This window comes from Amblyraja radiata, chromosome 4 (genome assembly GCF_010909765.2).
Source record: "Amblyraja radiata isolate CabotCenter1 chromosome 4, sAmbRad1.1.pri, whole genome shotgun sequence".
NCBI lineage: Eukaryota > Metazoa > Chordata > Chondrichthyes > Rajiformes > Rajidae > Amblyraja > Amblyraja radiata.
In genome coordinates this window covers 35,484,913-35,511,307 of record NC_045959.1, presented here as the reverse complement: position 1 = coordinate 35,511,307, position 26,395 = coordinate 35,484,913, and the positions used below count along the sequence as shown (strand labels likewise).

The window sequence follows — 26,395 nt, the reverse complement described above, 5'->3', positions numbered from 1 at the left end:
TTTTGCACTTCAGTGAACCATCCAAACATTACTTTGCGCTTAGCATTAAATATATTATTTTTTTCCCCAATTCTAGCCACAATTAGAGTCATTGAAAGGAATTGCACCAACGCAGGCCCTTTGGTCCACCAAGTCCAAGCTGACCATCAAGCACACATTTTCACGCTAATCTAATCATACCCATTTTATGCGCTCCACATTCAAATCAACTCTCCCAAAAATGTCGCACTCATCTAGGCAAATGGAATAATTTTGGGGTTGGAGATTGCAACCTTCACATGGTCCGCCCTGTTTCGACGAATGCAATCAACCTGGCGTGCACAATCAAATAAGATCAAATAGAACAAGTTGTCCTGCAGCTTTAGGCTGTGCGCGCCATATGCAAAAAGAAGAAGGAATATTTACAGTGGGCAATTAACCCAACAACCCACATATTTTAGCGATGTGGGTAAAATCCAGTGCATGAGGAGGAAACCATGTTGTGTATCTGCAGTGATTTAGGTACTTTAGGAAATGGCAGGTGTCTGTGAAAGATTGGGCTGCACTGATAGTGACAATACATTGCAAGGTGCTGGAGACCTATGTGACCTAGCTGTCACCAGTAAGACTGGACCTCTGAAGACCTTTGAAGAAGCTCCAGGAAGCTTCTGCTCATGTGATTCACCTGTCACCACCAAGTCTGTGTTCCTAAAGTGGTTTCTGTTATGTTTCAATACACTGACGCATGTTCCGTGTTGGTGATTGGTCCAGAGGCGTTACCTCACTTAATATGTTTTACTTTGTTTCTCTGCACTGAATAGGTGCTATGATTGGTTTGCCGTGGTTGCCTCCCCCTGTACTTGCATGCCGTTAGTTTTCCCGCCACTGTATAGAGGTATATAAGGGCGATCATTCTGTTGGGGCGCGTTGGTTGTCTTTCCTTCTGTTTACGCGAGACTGCTGGGGGCTCGAGTGAGTGAATCCGAGGCAGGCCCCGTGGTGTTGTATACAAATAGGCAAAGGGTTTGGACTCCAGTGTTCGACAAAGTGGTTTTACTGAACCAGACTAGAGAGTATTACATCCAGAATTAACAATGTGATCACAGGAAGAACATGCAAAGTCTATGCAGGACTGAAGGTCAAGATCCAAATTGCCAGAACTGTGAGATAACTGTGCTATGGTGTTGCTAGCTTGTTATCTGGGGTGACATTGATGTCAACTTGCAATACATTAAATATATCCTACAATAAGACAGCGAACCAGCAGCTAACCTATTTTGATGGTGGAAGATTGTTTGTCCCACCAATGACAACATCCCTATCCTTCCTGAAATGGTGATACCCAACCTTTCACAAGTAGGGGGGCAGTGTTAGCTGTGAGGAGGATGTTAGGAGGCTGCAAGGTGACTTGGATAGGTTTGGTGAGTGGGCAAATGCATGGCAGATGCAGTATAATGAGGATAAATGTGAGGTTATCCACTTTGATGGCAAGAACAGGAAAGTAGACTATTATCTGAATGGTGGCCGATTAGGAAAAGGGGAGATGCAACGAGACCTGGGTGTCATGGTACACCAATCATTGAAAGTAGGCATGCAGGTGCAGCAGACAGTGAAGAAAGTGAATGGTATGTTTGCATTCATAGCAAAAGGATTTGAGTAAAGGAGCAGGGAGGTTCTACTGCAGTTGTGCAGGGCCTTGGTGAGACCACACCTGGAGCATTGTGTACAGTTTTGGTCTCCTAATCTAAGGAAAGACATTCTTGCCATAGAGGGAGCAGGGGTGGAAAACCCGGGGGGGCCAGAGGGGACACACCCCCCCCATGTTTTGAGAGTGTGTGTGTGTGTGTGTGTGCGCATGCGCGCGTGGCCGCCAAAAAAATGTGTCCCCCGTCCCCTCCATGTTTTGATAGCGAGTTCCGCTCTTGAGAGGGAGTACAGAGAAGGTTCACCAGACTGTTTCCAGGGATAGCAGGACTTTCATATGAAGAAAGACTGGATGGACTCGGCTTGTACTCGCTAGAATTTAGAAGATTGAGGGTGGATCGTATAGAAACTTACAAAATTCTTAAGGGGTTGGGCAGGCTAGATGCAGGAAGATTGTTCCCGATGTTGGGGAAGTCCAACATAAGGGGTCACAGTTTAAGGATAAGGGGACCGAGATGAGAAAAACATTTTGAGGACCGAGATGAGAAAAACATTTTTCACACAGAGAGTGGTGAATCTCTGGAATTCTCTGCCACAGAAGGTAGTTGAGGCCAGTTCATTGGCTATATTTAAGCGGGAGTTACATGTGGCCCTTGTGGCTAAAGGTATCAGGGGGTATGGAGAGAAGGCAGGTACAGGATACTGAGTTGGATGATCAGCCATGATCATATTGAATAGCGGTGCAGGCTCGAAGGTCCGAATGGCCTACTCCTGCACCTATTTTCTATGTTTCTATGGTTCTAGTGACAATTATTTGCAGCATGTTATCCAAACAGCAGCACCGATACAATGGGTCCAGTGATGTGCAGCCTGAGGTTGGTGATTTTAATTGAGAAATAGAAATGAACCACACTGATCGACTCTGGGAATCAATGGGGGAATGAAAGGTAATGTGGAATGTTGCCACATGCCAGTGGATGCTGTATTTGCTGATAATGCACATCAAGAATTTTGTGCAATGTTTTAAATGTGATACTTTTTGATAGCAAAGATCCCAATTAAATGTCAAGAGGGAGATTTGTGGATGTAATCCTGCCCATTTCGCAGACCAAACTCCACACCATTGACTCCATCTACACTTCATGCTGCCTCAGAAAACTAGCCAACATAATCAAGGCCTTTCCCACCCTGGTCGTCCTTTCTTCTCCCCTCTCCCATCGGGCAGAAGGTACAGAAGTTTGAAAGCGTGCACCACCTGACTCAGAAACAGCTTCTTCCCTTATGGTCAGGTTTCTGAACCATCCTTTCATAAGCTAGTGTACTGTATCGAGGTAGATTCTCCTCTATCTCCTTGCGAACATTGGATTTTGGCCTTGGAATTGTTACATGCTATGCAGAGAACTACTATATATTCTGCCTTCTGTATGTTAACCTTTGCTCCATCTATTGCACTTGAGCTTGACATGATTGTATTTATGAATAGTGTTATCCACCTTGATTGGATAGAATACATAACTGTACCTCGATACAAGTGACAATAATAAACCTGAACCTAAGTGCATTGAAGAATGTGGAATGTGGCCCTCTTCAAAAGTAAGGTGAATTGAAGAAAAGCTAATGTGTTGGATAATTCTAACTTGCCTTTGTTTTAATTGATTTCATTTATCAGAGGAACAGTATCAAGCATTAATGAGATAACTCACAAATATCAACTTAATTTCATTCTCCTTTTTTTTGGTCCCAGGATTCCGCAAGATTTCACTTACTTTCAGTTTAGTTTAGTTTAGTTTAGAGATACAGCGCGGAAACAGGCCCTTCAGCCCACCGGGTCCGCGCCGACCAGCGATCCCCACACTTTAACACTACCTTATCCTCACTGGGGATAGTGTTAATTATATTTACCAAGCCAATTAACCTATAAACATTTACGTCTTTGGAGTGTGGGAGGAAACCGAAGATCTCGGAGAAAACCCACGCAGGTCACGGGAAGAACGTACAAACTCCGTACAGGCAGCACCTGTAGTCAGGATCGAATCCAGGTCTCCGGCGCTACATTCGCTGTAAAGGGCCTGTCCCACGAGCATGCGACCTGCATGCGGCAAGCGCGACCAAACCGTAAGCGGAGGCCGCGCGGAGGTCGCGTGATCCCCGTACAGGTCCGGTCCCACCAGCAAGCGCCTGCATGTGGCAAGCCCGACCAAACCGGAAGCGGGGGCCGCGCGGAGGTCGAGTGAGTGACCTAAGTTCGAGCGAAGTCCGCGGGAAGTTCGCGCGTGACGTACGGCGTCAAGACGCTGCATACGGCGTCAAGACACTATGTATGCCCATCGAGGCAGCGCATATGGTGTCGAGGCAGCTGCGGGCTGGCAGCCATTGCCGTGCGGAATTTTTGAACACGGTCAGTTTTTCGGAGCCCCGCGCGATGTTGGGACCAGCTCCGCACAACTCCATACGGCTCCGGCGATCGAAGTGGGACCGGCCCCGCGAGGCCGTACGGCTCAAGCGACCACGTTTGGTCGCGCTTGTCGCATGCAGTCGCATGCTCGTGGGACAGGCCCTTAACGCAGCAACTTTACCGCTGTGCCTCCATGTCGCCTTGTATGGCATGATTTATACAAAATAACTGAAAATTCTCCAAAAGATGGCAGAATTTCAGTGTGTTGCATCTAGGGGTACTTGAGTTTATGTAACCCTTTGTAAGGGTTCAAAAATATTCCATCAGATGTCAAAAGCCATGCACGAGTCAAATCACCCACCATGCTAAATTTCTGCGGGGCTGTCAAAATTACTATTGTTTTTTTTTCTCACCAGAGGGACAACAGCAGATACTTTATTTAAAATGGTAAATGTTTTTCTTTATTACGAAACTGACTGCTGTGTGCCATGTTATTTAACAAATCTCGATGCATGCATCTTTAAAAGTCATTTAAAAAGCTGCTAACTGCAGATGGGCCTGTATTCTATGGAGTCTAGAAGAATGAGTGGTGATCTTATTAAAACATACAAGATCCTTGAAGGGAATAACAGGATGGATGTTGACATATATTTAAAATATGTTTTTGTGGTAACTCCATCAAACATCACCACATTAACATTTTATAACATATTGTGGAATATTTCCTTAAATCGGCTCTTAAATCAGCAAAATTGTTGAATTATACACGTCTGATAGATTTTCCATCAGCAAAATGCAAATACCTGAGCAGAAAGTGATCACTTTCATATAATGTGGGCAATACACAATGCATGCATGGATAATTTCCATTTCTATGTATTCACCATTTATGCTGGCTGGTGTTCGGATTTAGATTTCACTGGATCTTCTCAATTTATTTTCATTAGTTTTATTTTCACAAACTAATTCATTCCAAGTTTATCGTAGTCAACTAAAATAGCTATTCAGGAAAATTCATTGGTGCTCCTCAAATGTTGATACCAATTAACTGTGGCCAACTTTCACTGTGGCAGTCCACAGCGAATGTGAGCCAATGGCCTTATTATTCTCTGACTGACACCTTAAAAAGATGGTAACATACGGTCAGAAACTCCACTTGGGGCCTCTTCTGTCATTAGATTGCTTCCTCACAGTTTGCTAGTAAGTCGATAACAGATGGAGACAAAGCCATTTCCCATTCACCTCCATCAGAGAGCTCTGTCGGAGCAGCAGGTCAATGTAATTGAAAGTCAGGACCTCCGGTGTCAAAGCAGAAACACATTCTCTGACTACCCAATTGTTAGCAACAGTTAAAGACGTCAGTGATGATCCTGTAATGCAGTAGCAAAGCTGGGCAGTAACAGGTCTCACATCATTGAAAGAGACAGAAAAACAATCTGAACAGGACACTGACCCAAAATATTAACCCATCGCTTTTCTACTTTGATGTACATGACATTGCATTTTTCCAGAAACGTTCATTTCTGGAACAATTTACACTTCAAGCACTACTTTGTTTCTCGACTAAAATCTCCTCCCATGTTTCATCTTACATTAAGATCATGGTCTGAAAGCAAAATAAGGCAATCCCATCCAGCATCCAGAAATGCATTCATGCTGACGCTCTTTGTGCTTTGAACAGTAACCACAGGGCTTAACAATTGAATTCACGGTTTGATATCCAGGCAGGAATTTTTCCTCCAACAACCACGAGGGGAAATGATTGACAGAGATTTCCAAGAAAAGAGAATGTTTCAGATGTAAACACTTTGAATTGTGTTGAACCCTGCCCACTCCCCACAGTCGCCTCAATGTTATCCCTGCGGCTGAATCTCCTGAAAGCTACTCTGTTGTCGTTATCCAATACCGCCTGACCCTCTGGCACTTCATTATTATTTTCCTCATAATTATATAATGGCCCTGATAATCAGATAGAGCTAAAAAAAAAAATTTAAATGGATTTATAGCGTTAAAAGAGTTAAAATATTTTTGGTTAATAAAAAAAAATAAATCTGGTTTTAGATGAATTAAAATGTTATTTAAAAAAGTTTAATGGGAAAATCCAAATCAATTTGCCTACACATTCCTTGGTTGCCACTCCCATAAAAAATAGTTTAGCTTATTATTGTCATGTGTACCGAGGTATAGTGGTGAGCTTTTGTTTGTGCTATCCAGTCAAATAAATGATTATACATGAATACAATCAAGCTGTCCACTCGCCACAGATAAAGGATAAAGAGTACAACATTTAGTGGGGTAAAGTCTGATTAAAGATAGATCAAAGCTCTCCAATGAGGAAAATTAAAGGGGTTGTCGGACATGGCTGTTGGTGAAAAATGTATCTTCTCTAGAAATTTGAAATAAGTGTAACATCACATGTGGACCTCATTGATTTGCCGACTAATGTTATCTATATCCAAATTGTTGTACAGTGTTTAGTTCAGTTTCATTTAGCTTAGAGATGCAGCATGAAACTAGGCCGCTTGGCCCACTGAGCCCACACTGACCATCAATCACCCATACACTCGTGCTACTTGATCCCAGTTTTGCACCCGACACACGAGGAGCATATAACAGAAGCCAATTAATCTACAAACCTACATCTTTGGGAGTGCTTCGACTGATCATTGTATTTCTAATTGTATTGTGCATTCTAATAGTAATGTCTTAAATATGGTAGCTGCTTCGGGTTTATAGATCCCAGTATAGATGAGGCTCCTCGATATCTCGCAGCTCTGCTCTTACTCTCCCTTCCCCCCATATGTAACAAGGACAGTCCTCCTTGTTCTCACCTCACACCCCATCAGCCGTCACATCCAGCATATAATCCTCCAACATTTTTGCCACCTACAACAGGATCCCACTACTGGCCACATCTTCCCATCTCAACCCCTTTCTGCTTTCCGCAGAGAATGTTCACTCCGAAACTCCCTGGTCAACTCGTCCCTTCCCACCCAAACCACCCTCTCCCCAGGTACTTCCCCTGCAACTGCAGGAGATGCAACACCTGCCTCTTTACCTCCCCCCAAGGACCCAAACAGTCTTTCCAGGTGAGGCAGAGGTTCACTTGCACCTCCTCCAACCTCATCTACTGTAGGTGTCAACTACTCTACATCGGTGAGACTGAGCACAGGCTCGGCGATCGTTTCACTGAACACCTACGCATGTCCGTCTTAACCTCCCTGATCTCCCGGTGGCTCAGCACTTCAACTCCCCCTCCCATTCCCAACCTGACCTTTCTGTCCTGGGCCTCATCCATTGTCAGAGTAAGGCCCAGCACAAATTGGAGGAACAACACCTCATATTTTGCTTGGGTAGTTTACACCCGAGCGGTATGAACATTGACTTCTCTAACTTCAGATAGCCTTTGCTTTCTCCATCCCCTTCCCCTTCCCAGTTTTCCCACTAGTCTTGCTGTCTCCACCTACATTCTATCTTTGTCCCACCCACTCCCCGACCAGTTTGAAGAAAGGTCTCGACCCGAAACGTCGCTCATTCGTTCTTTCCACAGATGCTGCCTCACCAGCTGAGTTACTCCAGCATTTTAAACCAGCATCTGCAGTTCTTTCTTACACGTTTCGGGTTTAAGTTCTGTAATTGATTTCTTCAACAACAGAAAGTTATTTGAGACAGAGCCGACTTTTCACCCTCACATTCAAAAATATAAACAATTACCAATTCAAACTCTGTGTGTAATTAGCAAATGTTGAAAATTCAATTTATGCCCAATAGCTTCAAGCTAATTTTTCAAGTGTAACCTGATGGCATGAAAATACTCCAGTTATTTCCTGGAGATACAATTTAGAAGTAAGATACTTGGTCATGTAATAATTACTCATGGTCTGCCATCAACAAAATCTACAGAATTCTATATTTTATTGAAATAAAGATGAGACAAGACAGTCAGTTGCACTATACACGTAAAACATAACAACAACATATCTGACTACACTCTCAAAGCAGATTTCCTTTAAAGTCAATTAATTAATTTCACAAGTGAGTAGACACTATTTTGCATTCCTTTTTGCAGACTGCGAAATATATGCAAATCAGCAGCTTGAGTAACACTTATGTATATCAGTAGGTATTTTATGGCCAATATACAGTTTTATTCACCCAGTGTTTTCAGGGCTTTCCTCATGTTTGCTACCTTGTTCATAGTTTAGTTTCCATGGTCATGTTCATGAGCCATACCTCATGCTTCATTGTCCAAACTCCAAAACATAAAAGTATTGTCCATGCCACTTCATATTGTACTCTTTATCCTTATAGCTCTTAACTCCTTCAAAATAAATTACACAACAGTCTTCTGCCCATGGTGGAAATTAATCAGAAATGTGATGATATATTTCGTTATTGGTCATTTTGTATTTGTAAAGCTAATGGATTCAGTTTTAGAAGGAATGCTTTAGTTGAGAACTAAATTTCCTGAAGAACATTGTTCAAACAACAAGTAACGGATTTAAATATTTTCCCTGCGATTTAATGTTTGTTTATCAAATTCTACAATATCAGCAGTCAGAATCAAATTTTCCCGAAGCCACAGAGAAATACTAACATATGCATGTGATATTTGGCATTCAAAATCTCGAACTGTCCTCATGCCAGGTATTTCCAAATCAAAATCTATTATATTTCATCAATATATTTTGCTGCACTTAAACACACGTTAATAGTGAATAAGTAAGATGTGGGGGGAAAGATTTAATAGGAATCTGAGGGGTAACATTTTCACACAAATTGTGGTGGTGGGTGTATGGAATGAGCTGCCGGAGGAGGGAGTTGAGGCAGGCACTATCCCAACGTTTAAGAAACAGTTAGACAGGTACATGGGTAGGACAAGTTTGGAGGGATATAGACCAAACATAGGCAGGTGGGACTCGTGTAGCTGGGACATGTTGGTCGGTGTGGGCAAGTTGGGCTGAAGGACCTGTTTCCATGCTGTATCACTCTATGACTCTATGATGATTTATCACGATAATGGTGAATATTTTGTCATTAACTGTGACATTAAAATCACATTACCAATTCTGGTGAACTAAATATTGCAAAGATGGATGAAAAGGTGTTATAATGTTTAGGCAATGCAAGCATATATTTACATTGTTATGATCCAATACTCTACGATCGTATGCTGGAATTTTGAGTAAAATGCAAAGTGCTGCAGGAACTCAGCAGCTGAGGTAGCCTTTTCAGGGGAAGGAAGAATGGTCTCACCCCTGAAACAGCATCTATCCATTCTCTACAAGGATGCTGCCTGACCCGTTGAGTTCCTCATGAACTTAGTGTTTTGTTCAAGTATTTATTTGTTCAATTATTACCTCTGCAGATCTAAAAGCAGGTGCTCACTACTTTTTAATATTTCTCCTGGGATAATTGGCCATGTCTCACAAGAATTTAAATATTAGAAATAATTTTAATAAGAAATTGAATACTGTCCAGTAATGAATGTAGTAATTGAATTTCTGTAGTTACTTTTTCAACTATTTCAAAACCATTTAACTTAAAATGGTGGTGCTAACACTTCCATAAACACTGCCTATTTTAGTAATTAGCCTGCGTACAGCAGAATTCAGCAAATTACGATGAATATTGCTAATGCCAAGAGAAACAGGGTACAGGTACATTGATAGGACATGTTTGGAGGGATATGGATCAAGCGCAGGCAAGTGGGACTAGTGTAGATGAGACATTGTTGGCCAGTGTGGGCAAGTTGGGCCGAAGGGTCTGTTTTCACACTGTATCACTGATGACTCTACGAGAAAACAAATAATTTTTTTCAAAGCATTTTTAACATTTGTGCATTCATGGAACTTGAAGCATGAGTTGATTTTGGAAATCTATTGCTCTGCTGAGCAAATTGTGAATGGAAAATAAGCTAAGGGGTCTTGACAAAGAGAAATTGTGGAACATATTTCCTTTTGCAGGATAAGAATGGAGATAGAGAGTCACTGTATAAAAATAAGGTGTCACCCATTTAAGACAGAGTTGAGGCTTTTTTTTCCCCTCCAGGAGAGTTGAGAGTCTTTGGAACTCTCAAAATCAAAGAAGAATGATAGCAGGGTCTCTGAATATTTCTCAAGTAGAGTTGGAAAGATTCTTAATAATCAATGGGGTGATAGATAATCAGATCCGTGGAAATGCAGAGTTGAGGTTGTGTGTCATCAGCCATGATCTTCTTGAGGCTAACTGGTCTACTCCAACACTACATTTATGTCTACATTACTAATTGTGCCCAAAGCAGAAACAAAATCCACAACCTATACTGTTATTTTTTATTCATTTTGTTGAGTTGAATCTTGGACATTGCAGATTTCTAAAAGCCTAACACAATTATATTAATTTCTACTGTTAAGCAGTATATATAAACAGCGTCCAGTCAAACAAGAGTAGAGGTTTGGACATACACTGACATTCAATTGGAAATATGATAACAAAAAAATCCTATTTACATTTTAGTTCCAATGTAAAACATATTACAAAGCCATAATTAATCAGAACTGGCTGTCAGCCTAAAGGCAAAATTTGGAAAGTGTATGAGATAACCAGTCTAAATTAACCAAATAATATATAATCTTCTATTCCACATATGAATGATTATGCAAATTGAAATATTCAATTAAGATATATATACACACATTCTCCCATAGATTGTTCACCAGCACCTTATGCAGAACAAAGTCAGTTCAATTCTTTAGACTTTGAGAAAAAATAGTCTTCAGAATGAGAAGTTTTTACATGGGCTATAAATTGACACAGCAAGCCTCGTGTGACAGTCGCTCAAACTGGCGTGTTAAGCCAACTGTCTTGAATACTAACAATGTACAAGTTGTGGATAAGGGAAGACATGACTTCCTGACTTCCTGACTATCTTTTACCAATGTGTAGGAAGAAACTGCAGATGCTGGTTTAAACTAAAGATAGACACAAAATGCTGTAGTAACTCAGCGGGACAGGCAGCATCTCTGGAAAAAAGGAATGGGTGAAGTTTCAGGTTGAGATCCTTCTTCAGACAAGAAGGGTCTCAACCCAAAGCATCACCTATTCCTTTTCTCTAGAGATGCTGCCTGACCCACTGATTTACTCCATCTTTTATCCACAAATGTTCCTGTTATTGAATGACACACATGAGAGGCTTAATTAAATAAGTGATTATTATAAGAGTCACTCACCCTAAAATAATATAAATACAGTCAAAGACAGAGAAGAGGGAAGAAGTTAATATCCAAGGCTGAGACACAGCTACAGAAATGTGCTGAGCCTGCATTCAATATTAGGATGGTAACACACAAACAAAGCATTAAAACCATGCAGTATAAAAGCTTGCTTAATGCAATTTTTACTGTTAAAAAAAATGTGATCAACAAAGTTAATTGTTATCTAAAATGATATTGGCAGTCAAATCGCATGAATTCAGGTCACACCATGTAACCAAAACTATTGTTGAATAGGTGACTTTTAGCAAGAACTGGAAAGACACAGAAGTTCAAGGATGAGGAGCGAGAGGCTCTGTGAGGCCTCAAAGTGCTAAAATGTACCAACATTACGTATTTCCAGGGTAGAATATTACGCCAATGACTTCAGGGTCAAATTGAACCTAAAAACCGAATAGGCACTCCACTTACAAATCGTGACAAAATGTCCATGCCTGTTATGTATCACTTTTCACGAGCTGCCGGCCAATATCTTACAGAGCACTGCCAAAAAACTGGATCACCCTGTTCTGTTCTGTGCCAATTACAAAATTTAGTCAGAACAAACTTGTTATATTATAGCGTCTCCCTGTGGAGCAGAGACCCAGTCAATTTCACTCAATTAACTCTCTTATACGCCTGGCAAACATTTTCCTCAAGGGCCTGTCCCGCTTACGCATTTTCTTCGGCGGCTTGCCGGCACCCGTCATAGTCGCAGCAGGTCGCCGAAAGCTTTCAATATGTTGAAAATCCAGCGGTGACCAGAAAAAGGTACGACTCTTTGGGCGACTACTCACGATCAAACAGGCATCACCACGACCATACAGGCTATGCCGAACATGATGCCAAGATAGCATATCATCTGTCTGAACGTGATCCATATTCTTCCCTTCCTTGCATATCCATCAGTTATCTAAAAACATCTTAAACTGCACTATTGTATCTGCCTCCACCAGCACCTCTGACAGCATCTTTCAGCTACCCATCACCCTTTGTATAAAAAACTTTCCCCACACATTTCCAGTATCCGTCTCCCTTTTACTTTAAAGCTATGCCCTCTCGTCTTTGATAATTCCATCCTGGGAAAAAGGCTCTAACTGTCTACCCTATCTATGAATCTCATAATTTAATCTTATATATTAGATAATATATAAATATATTATGTCAGTGTCAGGGGTTATGGGGAGAAGGCAGGAGAATGGGACTAGGAGGGACATTGAATGGCAGAGTAGACAGGATGGGCCGAATGGCCTAATTCTGCTCCTATTACTTATATATTTAGATTATTTATATACTTCTATCAGGCCATCCCTCAATATCCAGTGTTCTGGGGAAAACAATCCAACTCTTGGATATTGGAGAGTCCTCTTTATTCTGTAAATGCCTTATCTCCTGCTCTGTGAATGGAGCACTCAGCCACGTCTCCCCTGCTGTCTACATTTCTGCTAGCCCTCCTACCAGACGGAATAAGGACAGAGTGTTCCTGGTCTTCATCTTTCTCCCCACCAGCTTCCACATCCAGCATGCCTTTCTCAGATATTTTCATCTTCATCATGATCCCATCGCCAGTCTCATCGGCATGTCCTCACCCTATTCCACTTTTGTTCAAGATCACTTATTCTGCAGCTCCTTGGTTTGCACATCCATCTCCACCCAACTACTTCATCCCCAGGAACCTACCCCAGGCACCTGTCCCTACACTTCCTCCCTCACTTCTATCCAGGGAAGTTAGCAGACATTTCAAGGTGACACAGAAGTTCATTTGCATCCCTTCCAACCGTATCCATTGCTATTGGTGCTCCCAATGTGACCTCCTCTACATCAGCGAGACCAAGTATAGACTCAGTGATGCTTCACCGAAGACTTGCACTCTGTCTGACAGACCTTGCTGGTACCCCCAGTTATTAGCCATTTCAACTCTCCTTCCCATTGCCAGACCAACCTTTCTGTCCTTGCCCTTCTACACTGCCAGAACGAGGGAAAGGGAATTGTAAAAAACTGGCACCACATACTCACTCACGTAGTCTACAACTCAATGGTGTGAACATCGAATTCTCCAATTTCAAATAATACGCTTCTTACTGTCCCCCCTCTCCCTCCCCCATTCCCTCCAAACCTCCCCGCTATGTGTTGCTATGTGAAGCAAAGAAGGAAAGGAAGTAAGAAAACATAAATGGGACAAATTTTGGAGGCTAAGCACAATGTGCAGACATACGTATAATAATAATAATTTGTTTATAGGGACAGTGCATATTAATGAACATTTGCATGTAAATATGCGAGATTGTAGCCAATCAGTAGCTAATTTCCGTCTCTAGTCCCAGGCAAAGGTAGGTGAAGTGTCTTGCCCAAGGACACAATGACAGTACACACTCCAAGCAGGATTCGAACCGGCCACCTTCAGGTTGCCAGCCGAACACTTAGCCCATTGTGCCATCTGTCGTCCTCTATATGGTGTATATGGTGTATTTAGCAATATTAACAAGGGATGAATTTCTAGGTACACATCATTATGATTTATATTTTTATCAATTTTCACTTTCCTTATCAGTTCTTATACCCTTTTTTACCGTTGGTCAATAAATTATTTATAGTACTTTTTAATATTTACTTATTACTATATTCCAGATAGTTGCAATGCAGAACTCTGATCATACTTTGCAAAGAAACTGTTCCTCACATTTACATATCGTGTGAATAGCTAAGTGATAATCTATTTTGTTTTATGACTGTTACAGCTGGGAACAATGTGGCTGAAATTAATGTTCAGCAAAAGCAAAAAAAAAACCCAGCATGGTTTATGCTTTATATGAAAACTGATTTACCCTTTTGTGATTCTGAAGGCCTCTCACAATATTTTTGTTGCTTTTTATAATTACAATATGTCATTCCAGAAAATAATTGTGGAACTGTGGTACCAATCCTTATCAAAAACCAAACATATTATTCCAAATGCGTAGAAAGGAACTGCAGATGCTGGTTTAAACTGAAGATAGACACAAAAAGCTGTAGTAACTCAGTGGGACAGGCAGCATCTCTGGAGAGACATACACCCAGAAATATATCTTAACTATTCTCTCGTTAATTTGCAAAAGGGAAGTCATGTGCACTTTGCAGGTGAAGAATTGTATGATGAGTAAGATAGGAATCTGAGGGATAATTTTTTTACACAAAGGTGTATGGAACAAGCTGCCAGAGGAGGTAGTTGAGACAGGGACTACCTCAACATTTAAGAAGCAGTTAGACAGGCACATGAATACGACAGGTTTGGAGGGATATGGACCAAATGCGGGCATGTGGGACTAGTGTAGCTAGGACATGTTGGCCGGTGTGGGCAAGTTGGGCTGAAGGGCCTGTTTCCACACTGTGTCACTCTATGACTATGACTTTAAGATACTTGCATCCAGGTGAGAATCCAGATGAGCATGAAAAATCTCCAAGAGGGAATAAATAAAAATAGAATGGGAAAAGTAAAGAATGTAAAAGCAAAGTCCAGAAAGCGACAAGAGCAGGTAAGGATAAAAAAGACGATAGCACAAAAGAATAGAAGATGGAAGTAGACAGCACAGAATAATTAGGACTTGGGCAGAATGGAGAAATAGTGGAGAGAAGCAGGATGGTGGAGAAATTACGATAAAGGTTGTAATGGCAAATTTCCGACCATTCCAGTGTCCTCTTTTCCAGTTGCCATTGCTACACAGAAGTGATCTTACGCAGACCTAATAGAACAGATCTTCCTGTCATTATTTCCAGTTTAATTGGTTCTTTATTGAAGTAGTTGAACAAACAAAAAGATGAACGTACCAGGCTTTTTGTATTCTGTATGTAAGTTGTAGCTGGCTGCTCTGTCCCGAGTCTGGTGAGAACTGTATGCTCTCCCTCCCTGTGCCTGCCACTTCCTGTCCCTATGCCCTTATATATACACCACCCTGTGCATCTAATGACCGCCCCCTAGTGTCCAAAATAATACTGCAAGATATATCTAGACAAAATAATATAAAATGCCAACAGTAGCTAGCCTAAACATAAATGGCTCCTTCAAAGTTAGAGAATTGCTCAGGGAACAGAAAAGACAAATGCCGTCTCTGAGCATGAAGGAAATAAAGGCGCAAAAGGTTAATTTAATTACCAGAATAAGTTGTGGGTTCTCTCCTAAACACACACCAAAATCACAATATATTCTTAATATGTACCTTTCCTGTTGCTTGATCACCAATCAATACTTCCTGACAAAACAATGACTGAAAAGCAGAGGGCTCAATAAAGACAGCATTTGTTGTCAATTGATTTAACATTCTGAACACAGGAAACCACCACAAAGGATCACACTAATAAGCAAAGGCAAATATTAAAAAATGATTAGTTCCCATGTGTGGTATTAACATATTTCCATGTGTAAAATCAGCTTGGTTTGGATTGTTTATTTTATAGCTTTCAATTTTTTAAATTCTGTTGAGCCATGAAGCAACTAAATAAATTTATAATGGGGACTCATGCTGAATAGAAATTGTTCCTTATTCAATGACGTCACCACTGGATTACAATTTTTCCATCATAGGGGATGCTCGCTCCAATTCACCACACTGTTTTGTGAGCATAAATGTTTACGGTAAAACTAAATCAAGCATGGACCACTTCCTATTTTTCAGGTGCTATCCAGCAGCAAAGGCAGATTTCGACCGAATTCAGCACTGCCTTCAGTGCACATGTAAGGCCTTCTATCATTTGAGGAAAAAGGAGACTAGATCAAGATTGTAGACTTTGCAAAAATAACTCATGCTCTACTGGGCAGCAGTGACTATGTTCTCCTACATGCTCCTAAAGTAAAGACTAACCCCAGCAAACATCTCAAAGCATTGACAGATATATTATGAAAATGCTGACTCCACAAAATTCTCCACATTCACTGAATGAAAAAGCAAACCAACTTCAGCAAGTTCTCCCATGCCAACCTGCCTAGCATCAAAAGCCTTATTACTCAAGTCTGCTATAAAGCCTGAAGAGACCTGGCTTCAATTGTTACCCATTGTTATCCATCTGCTCTACAGATGCTGCCTGACCCGCTGAGTTACTCCAGCACTTCAGTCTGAAGAAGGGTCTCGACCCGAAACATCGCCGATTTCTTTCGCTCCATAGATGCTGCCTCACCCGCTGAGTTTCTCCAACATTTTTGTCTACCTTCGATTTTCCAGCATCTGCAGTTCCTTCTTAAACAATACTCCAGCACTTTGTGCCTTTGTTAAGATTCCAGTATCTGTAGTCCCTTGTGTCTCTAGTCTGCTGTGTTGGGAAGGCAACATCTTCTGTGGGTCTGACACTAAACTCCCAAATTAGACAGTCTATCCCAGAGATTATTAGATGGGTAGAAAAAAGGTGTCAAGGGTGTGCGTAAAGCTTCCTTGAAAGAAAGGCACCATTCTTCAATACTTGAGAATCTCTGGTTGCTCTATGATTTTGAGACTTTGTCCACTGGTATGGACAAGGAAATTTAAAAAAAAATTCTAATTGTGTTTTGTACAAATGCGTTGTTATGTTTACACTCTTATTTATTTTTACTGTCTTGGTGTAATTGATGAATGACATGTGAATAAGTTATGTTTTTGTATATAGTCTGAGTTTCTGTGCCAGGAATGCTGCTGCAAACAAGATTTTCATGGATACTTGTGTGCATGCAAAAATAAACTTGACTTGATTTAACATGAAATCAAGTCGAATGCACACAGGCAATGCCAGTCAGTTGTGATCACCACAATGATTGTTATTCACCAATGGTTTTGTCAGTTTATAACAGCCAAGTGCTTCTGATGCAAAAGAGATCCCACACTTCAATAGCCTGCAGATCGAAAACCGAGTCAAGCAAGGTACTTTATTTCAACATAATGACAGATTGGAGGACATCATAGATTCCACAATATGGAACTGGGATTATGAATATCAACAAACAGCATTCATATAGACTTTCAACTAAAAATGTGCATTGACATATGAATTGGTGATGCTGCTGACTGCTCTGCAATGAATCAAGACACAAGCTCTTACAGGTTCTGCCAAATATCAACAACAGATGCATTGTCAAACTGACAATCTACACTGTTAGCTTTTATACGCAATGTGGCAAATAGAGAGCAACACAACAGCCACCATGTACAATTACCCATTGCAGTCAACTGTGAAAACAGACCAATTTTAATGGGAAAGGAATAGACGTATCTCCTAGATAGTCATCTCCTTCATTCCTGGGCATTCGAGTGCTGAATCATGCTATGGTGCATATTGGCTGGTGGCTTAATGGAGTTCAACAACTCTAACATCCAGCAATGAAGGCAATGTCAAAAAGTTTACAAAAAATGGTGGACACTGCTCAGGGCCATCTTGGGTACTGAACTCCCCACCAAACAAGAGATCTACATGTCCACTGCCTTGCAACAACCACCTGTCACGACCTGAAAAGTAACCCATTCCTTCCATCCAGAGATGCTGCCTGTCCCACTGAGTTACCACATCATTTTGTGTTGATCTTTGGTGAAATATCAAGCTGCGAACAGGTGATGATCCCTTCAGATCAGCCATGATTGAATCGCGGAGTAGACATGATGGGCTGAATGGCCTAATTCTGCACCTGTCATTTATAATGCATGGTGTTAACTGTACCAATGAAGATAAATTTGATGGCAATGTGTCAAACCAGTTTTGCCATTCAATTTGTCTACTCAGGATGATTCCAGAGAGTGCTGATGTTGAAGACAGCCATCATATTCTTCCAAATATGATGACTGGCATAATGCCCATAAAAGCATCAGCTTTAATAATGGAACCAATGCCTGATGCAGCCCAAAACAAATGCTGCACTTCAAAATTGAGCAGCCATCACCTAAACGATGTTAAATTTCAAATAATAAGTTTGAGAGTGTCCCAGAATATTAAAACGAAACAAGAAATTTGCCAACAATCCCACATGGAATCCTTGACATTTCTCAAAGGTACCAGTTAGTTTTGATTTTGCATATGAATGTGGAAGTAACAAATCTAAAGGCCAAACTCCAGAGTGATTTCCCAATGGTATTCTGTTGCTGGCATACTCATATGCAGTAATGTCATCTTTTTTTTAATTCAAATTACTTTGCATTTGTTGACTTCTTTATTTTTTAAAGAGTTGATGTCTTTTGTTTGTGTTTAACCATTTTACTCACTTGCCTTTCATAAGGTATCTGACAAAGACCAACCTTCTCCATCTGGAGAAGGGAATTTCAAGAGAATGGGGGATGTTGGTTGCAAGTACAGCAGTGGGCTCCATGGAAAATATTGGTCATTTTATCTACTAGTTTTGAGGAAGTATGCTAAAATGATTTAGAAATCAAAGATTTACTTTAATTTTTTAAAACCTGATATTCCTGCAATTATTTACCTAAGAAAAATACTGTTAAATACTTATACAACAGAGATGACTTGTGTCACACCGGCCAACATGTCCCAACTGCACTCATCCCACCTGGGCCTCTGAGAGGAATTTTATCAGTGGGTACAACGTTTATTTTGGGCCCCATTCCCATTCTCCATTAGGTAAATAATTGCAGGATCACCAAATCAAGATGGCGTCGCGTGCACAACGCGAGGCTCTGCGTCTCCGTAGTTTTTGTAATTTAGGTATTTTTCTGTTAATCATTACCTTAGTTTTCGCCCGGAGCACCCGAGCGAAGACTCTATACGGCCGTCAGGAGCTATTAGAGCTCGGCCGTCTCTGCGTAACGAGCCCCAGAAGCGACTTTCAACTGCCGCCGGAGATCGCCAAGACACCGTGGTCTAGCGGGCCAGCTTCCCCGACAGGCAGTGCCCGGAGGCGGCGCAGGGACCGCAAACAAAGACGTGGGAAGCGGGGAGGACATCGAGCTAGGCTGAAATTAAATCCTCACCAGCCAGCTCTGCCCAGCATTTTCCTCGCGAATGTCCGGTCCCTGGTGAGTAAAATCGATGAACTAAGACTGCGGATCACCTCACATAAACGGATCGCTGACTGCAACGCCATGGTCCTTACTGAAACATGGCTCAACGGCAACATCCCGGACAACGCCATCGAGCTGGAGGGGCGCACTGTCTTCAGGGCCGACAGAACAGCGGAGGACTCCGGTAAGACCAAGGGCGGCGGACTGTGCATCTATGTGAACAACTCATGGTGTACGGACGTCGTTAGGATTGGTAGTCACTGCTCTGCTGACCTGGAATACCTGATGTTAAAGTGCAGGCCATTCTATTTGCCAGGAGAATTCTCATCGACTGTTATCACCGCAGTCTATGTACCCCCGGACGCTAATGCCAGGCTAGCAATGGAAGAGCTGCAAGCTGCTATCAGCAAACATCTATCTGCTCACCCAGAGGGGGCATTTATTGTTGCGGGTGATTTCAACCACTCCGACCTTAAAACTGTACTCCCCAGGTTCCATCAGCATGTTTCCTGCCCAACCAGAGGAAACAATATTCTGGACTTAGTTTACACTAATATTACTGAAGCCTACAAAGCCCTCCCCCTCCCCCACCTTGGTCAGTCTGACCACCTCTCTCTGTTCCTGCTCCCCAAATACTAAGAAGGGTTTCGGCCCGAAACGTCGCCTATTTCCTTCGCTCCATAGATGCTGCTGCACCCGCTGAGTTTCCCCAGCAATTTTGTGTACCCCCAAATACACACCTCTGATCAGACGTGTGAAACCTACCACGAGGACAGTGAAGGTCTGGCCTGAGGAGGCTGTCTCTGTTTTACAGCAGCAGTTTCAGCAGACAGACTGGAGTCTGTTTGCTACCCAGTCCACCTTCAATTCACAAGTGGACATCAACTCATACACCTCAACAGCTATGGACTATATAAAATTCTGCACCGATAATGTCACTACCCACAAAGAAATAAAGACCTTCCCTAACCAGAAGCCGTGGATGAGCAGGGAGGTCAAACTCCTACTGAAGGCTCGCGATGCCGCTTTCAGATCTGGCGACGCTGAGGGATACAGCTCATCCAGGGCCAATCTGAAAATGGGAATTAGGAATGCCAAACTCAATCACAAACGGCGGATTGAGGAGCACTTCCATAACAACTCTGACCCCAGGCGCATGTGGCAAGGAATCAAATCCCTTGCCTGATTACCAGAAAGTTAACACCCCTCCCCCAGACAACGCCACCCTTCCTGACGAGCTAAACCATTTCTATGCTCGCTTTGACCGAGATAACAAAACCCCAGCCATCAAAGTTGCTCCACCCCCAAATGAACAACCCCTCAGTCTCTCCACCTCTGCTGTACAAGATGCACTGAGCAAGGTGAATGAGCGCAAAGCTGCCGGCCCCGATGGCATCCCTGGCCGGGTGCTTAGGGCATGTGCTGGACAACTATCCCAATCTTTACCGACATTTTCAATCACTCACTGGCCTAGGGTGTTGTCCCCACTTGCCTCAAGACATCAACCATCGTGCCAGTGCCAACAGTCAGCCACAGGGAGCCTCAACGATTTCCGCCCAGTGGCACTCACCCCTGTCATTGCTAAGTGCTTAGAGCGGCTGATCTTGGCTCACCTCAAAGCCAGCCTCCCCCCCACACTGGACCCCCATCAGTTTGCCTACCAGGCCAACAGGTCTACAGAGGACGCCATATCGGCGGCCCTACACTCTGCCCTGACCCACCTGGACAACAACAACTCCTACATCAGGTTGCTGTTCATTGATTTCAGCTCCGCTTTCAACACTGTCATCCCCGCCAGCTTGATCACCAAACTCAGCGGGCTTGGCATCTCCACCTCCCTCTGCAACTGGACACTGGATTTCCTCACCAACAGACCACAGTCTGTTAGGGTCAACAACCTCACCTCCACCACTATAACACTGAACACCGGCGTGCCACAGGGCTGTGTGCTCAGCCCTCTCCTCTACTCCCTCTTCACCCACGACTGCATCCCTAAGTACGGATCCAACGCCATCATTAAGTTTGCTGACGACACCACGGTGGTAGGACTGATCAGTGACAACGATGAGTCAGCCTACCGAGAGGAGGTCCAGCACCTGACAACCTGGTGTGCCAATAATAACCTCGTCCTCAACTCCAAGAAGACGAAGGAACTTATTGTCGACTTCAGGAAGGTCAGAGGGGGCAGACATACCCCCATCCACATAAACGGGACTGAGGTGGAGCGCGTCTCCAGCTACAAATTCCTCGGGGTACACATCTCGGAGGACTTGTCCTGGTCCCTCAACACCTCCAAGCTGATCAAAAAGGCACAGCAGCGCCTTTACTTCCTGAGGAGGCTCAAGAAAGCCCACCTGTCCCCCCAGATCCTGACCAACTTCTACAGGTGTACCATCGAGAGCATCCTGACCGCCTGCTTCACGGTATGGTACAGCAGCTGCACTGTTGCGGACAGGAAGGCACTACAACGGGTGGTGAAAACCGCGCAGCACATCATCGGTGCCCCGCTCCCTGCCATGGATGCCCTCCACCGAAAACAGTGTCTGAAACGAGCTGGGAAGATCATTAAAGACCCCTCCCACCCCAACCATGGACTGTTTGCCCTCCTCCCATCAGGGAGGCGGTACAGGAGCCTCAGGTCTCATACCAGTAGGATGAGGAACAGCTTCTACAATCATACCGTCGCATTGCTGAACTCGGAGTCCCGCCGATAGATTCCTCCGGTCCCTCCGTCCCCAATGTTTAATTATTCTGTATTTTTTAGTATTCTGTATCCTCTTTTTTTTTTTTAATTTCTATAATGCACTACTACGGACTGACGCAAAACTGCATTTCGTTGTACCCATACTCAGTATTTGTGCAATGACATTAAAGTTGAATTGAATTCTGTTTTTATCCACTACGGTTTTATGCCATGAGTTGTAATCTCTAAGGCAAAAAGGGGTATGGAAGATGAGAGAGGAGTGGAATTCTAATAGTATTCTTAAGCTAACACAAACACTTGGCAACAGGTCACCAAGTCTATACTCTGTTAACAGGTTCAACAGATCTAATAGTTTTTACTGTGCATTTACAAAATTCACCCTCCCACTAACACACACACTCAGACACACACTCTCTCACCCACACCCACACCCACTTACAAACACCCACACCCACACACCCACACCCACACCCACACCCACTCACAAACACCCACACCCACACACCCACACCCACACCCACTTACACACACCCACACCAACTCACCCACACCCACACACCCACTCACCCACACCCACTCACACACACCCACACACACCCACTGTCACACCCACTGTCACACCCAAACCCAGACCTGGACCACTGAAACAGCCGCGGCTGCTGACTCTCACCACCTCCCTGGGTGGAGCCACCGCAGCCACTGTCGCCGACCTTCACTGTCTTCAGAAAGCCACCGATGCTGCTGCCCGTATCTCTACTCCAGCCCCCCACGGACCGCCACCAGTGACTCCGCCGTCCCTCGCCTCTCCATCTACCACCAGCGGGCCAGAACCGTCACCTCACCAGAGTTCCCGGCTCAGCACCAGGCCCATAACCTCCAGGTGGAGGCACCACGTGGTCTGTCTCTGCTGGGTCCCTCTTTTAATCAGGTTACCCCGACTACACACCCGCCAGTTAAAATTCCCCGCTTTATTATGGATTACAATTCCTACGAATTATGATATATAAAACTATGTAGGCTCACACAAAATGTGAATGGTAGTCTTCACAAAATAAATGCAAACATTTTCTGAGATTTCAGGAAATTCCCGGCCCCCCTCCTTTGACTCCCGGGCTCCCCTTTGCACTCCCGGCCCAGATACAATGTACCCCCTGCACCCCCCTCTCATAGGCCCTGAGTCCCACATGCCCATGTTTGGCCCATATCCCGGCAAACCTGTCCGATCCATGTATCTGTCTAACTGTTTCTTAAATGTTGGGATAGTCCCTGCCTCAGCTACCTCCTCTTGTTCCATACACTTGCAGCTTGTTCCATACACTCACCACCCTTTGTGTGAAAAAGTAAAGGCCCTGTCCCACTTACGTGTCCTTGGCATGCAAATTATGCAACCTTGTTGTCGCGTTGAGGCGCATGGGCATCGTGTGGCCGCGAGGGGCCGGTCCCACTAAGAAGCATGGAGGGGTATGTAGTTGTGCGCGGTATAGCGCGGCGCTCCAAAATTTTGTAGCAAACAAAATCTTTGCGCGCCACAGGCCTGCCGCGTAGCTGACGGCCAAAGTGGGACAGGCCCAAGACCCTGGCGCTACGCAACGTCTCACATCCAACAGCAGCAGAAGCAGGCAAACGATTGCCGAGCTCAGCCTGGGGCGGTCCGGATCCGCCCCCACTCTACTCCCAGAGCGGGGCCAAGAAAATTGAAGATAGACACAAAATGCAGGAGTAACTCAGCGGAACCGGCAGCATCTCTGGAGAGAAGGAATGGATGACGTTTCGGGTCAAGCCCCTTCTTTCAGACTGAAGAAGGGTCTCGACCCGAAACATCATCCATTCCTTCTCTCCAGAGATGCTGCCGGTCCTGTGAGTTACGCCTGCATTTTGTGTCTATCTTCAAATGACGTCATGTGCTCCAGACGGTTGTGCGGGTGCATGAAGTCACGTGCAACCACGAGATCGCCTCAATACGACCACGAGATCGTGTAATTAGTGTGCCAAGGACACGTAAGTGGGACAGGGGCTTAACCACTCAGATTCCTATTAAATCTTTTCCCCTTCACTTTAAACCTACTGTATGTCGTCGATTCATGTACTCTGGGCAAGGGACTGCATCTACCTGGTCTATTTCTCTCGTGATTTTATACACTCTATAAGATCACCCTCATCTTTCCTGCACTCCAAGGAATAGAGTCCCAGCCTATTCAACCTCTCTCTATAGTTCAGATCCCCTAGTCCTGGCAACATTCTCGTAAAATCTTCTGTATACCCTTTCCAGCTTGATAATGTCATTCCTGTAACATTGTATTCAGAACCAAACACAATACACTAAATGTGGCTTTGCTAACGTCTCATACAACTGCAAAATGACCTCCCACCTTCTATACACAATACTCTGACTGATGAAGGCCAATGTGCCAAAGCCTGTGTCGATTGATGACCATATAATAACAGCAGTCTTACACCATGATAATGATTCAAAGACTTCAACTCTATCTTCAAGGAACCATGCACCTGCACTCCTTGACCCCTCTGCTCTACACCCCTAGAGCCCAACCATTCACTATGCAGGTCCTGCCCATGTTAGACTTTGCAAAATTCAACACCTCACATTTCTCTGTAGTCTCGGCTATTTGTCACGGCTTGGGTGTCAGGACTGAACCACCGAAACAGAATTTCAGCCTTGTATGGCATGACATGAACTGATTGATGAAATTGTCTGAAATTACAATCTAATTTTCACTAAAATATGTTCTAAATTACAAAAATGTTGCATTAAACTCTTTAAAATGCATCTATCAAGCAAACATTTGCTTGTCTGTTTCATAGTTGTTTTGGAAAGAATGAAAGCCTAGCAGTAGGGACTTCAAGACAAAGTAATGCAAATAATAAATCAACTCTCAGTGATCAAATACACATGATTAACAAGTTGTGTATTGCAACTGAGAGCCTTATTTAATGGTGTGCGCAGTACATTAAAACACCAAGACAAATGGGTTTGGAGAAATACTCCATATGAGTCTTACCTCTTTGATGATATTGGAGATAAAACTGTATCTGTTACAGGTTTTTTTTAAACTGTTTACAATTTGTGGCTGACTTGTGATTTATTGTGGGGCAGTTTTTTTACACAAAGGGTAGCAAGTCCCTGGAATGCACTGTGGTGGAGGGAGATACAAAATAGTGGCATTAAGAGACATTTGGATAAACACACAGATACTGTATGCAGGGAATAGAGGGAAATGGAAAATGTGCAGGCCGATAAGGGTTGGTCTTGGCATTAGGTCGGCACAAACACTGAGCAGAAGGGCCTGTTCCTGTGCTGCACTGTTCTGTGTTCTAAGTTTCATATTCAATGTTCACTGACACTGTTCTAATCTCTGCTGCATTACTAAGAAATCCATCTCTTCAGCTGAATTTCTCTATATTTGTTGTCTATGTTTTGGTCAGTTCAGCTGAAAACATCCAATGATAACCCTTTGGCATGTTTTTGAGACCATACCAAACCGCTGCTGATAAACAGCATTTCTTTCAGTTATGAATATTCAGTTACACAAATGGAAATAGGAGTCAAGGGGTATTTACTTATCATATACCAGGGACGCAACTAGATTCTTATTTGCTGCAGCTTCATAGGCCCATTAATGTATTGAAGTAATTTGAGTAAATCTGTCCAGAGGGAGCAAAACAAATTTTTGAGTAAAAGCTCCCACTGGCTCAACAAACCTGCTTTGTGCCACCAGGAAAATAATAAACACATCTAAGTGACATCGAGTACAAGTTTGTAAATTTTCAAACCAAAAATAAGCACCCACAATATCATTTTCAAAGGCATTCCATTGTTCCTTCAACTCCCAATTGCTTGTCACAAAAGTATATCCCTCCTGACAGATTACAAGAGTGATTAGGATTCTGCCTCTTCAAGAACCTATCCCACTTGGACGACCAAATCATCGAGTTTAGGAGACCCTAGACGAGTTGAAAAAAATGTTAAAGTCAAGTTGACTCGCCGAAGTAAAAGACCTCCTACGACTATGTCTTAGACCACCTACGACTATGTCTACGACCTCCTGCCACTATGTCTATAACCCCCCTCGACCTCAGTCTTCCACACCTAAGACCAACTACGACTAGCTACGAGTGGAAAATGATCACATGATAAAATGATGTCAAGTTTGCATTTTTTTTTCTCGGGCCAGTTACCGACCTACGACTACCTACGACCATCTACGACTATCTACGACTACCATCACAACCTACTATGACCTACCTACAACCTACCTAGGAGAAAAAAGTATCAATTTTTCCATGCCAACCTTTTTTTTACTTGTGGACATTTTTTATCAGGCTGGAAAAAATGCCGCTACCTACTTGAGGCTACGAGTACGCGGAGACCACTCACGAGCATGAAGAAGAGTTACAAAGACCTCCTATGACCTCCTATGACCTCGTGACGACCATGCTGCGAGTATGAGTCAAGGGCAAACTCGGCAGAGGTCGCCAATTAGGT

General features: G+C 43.2%; 1 protein-coding gene across 1 annotated transcript in view; it reads right to left on the bottom strand.

Annotated features, from left to right (window-relative positions):
* csmd3 (CUB and Sushi multiple domains 3) overlaps positions 1–12,805 on the bottom strand; it is a 751,933-nt gene extending 739,128 nt beyond the window's left edge. Inside the window, 1 exon segment of the mRNA XM_033020379.1 lies at positions 12,709–12,805. Within this exon segment, the coding sequence (XP_032876270.1) occupies positions 12,709–12,805 (97 nt within the window).
* Between the last annotated feature and the right edge of the window lie 13,590 nt (positions 12,806–26,395).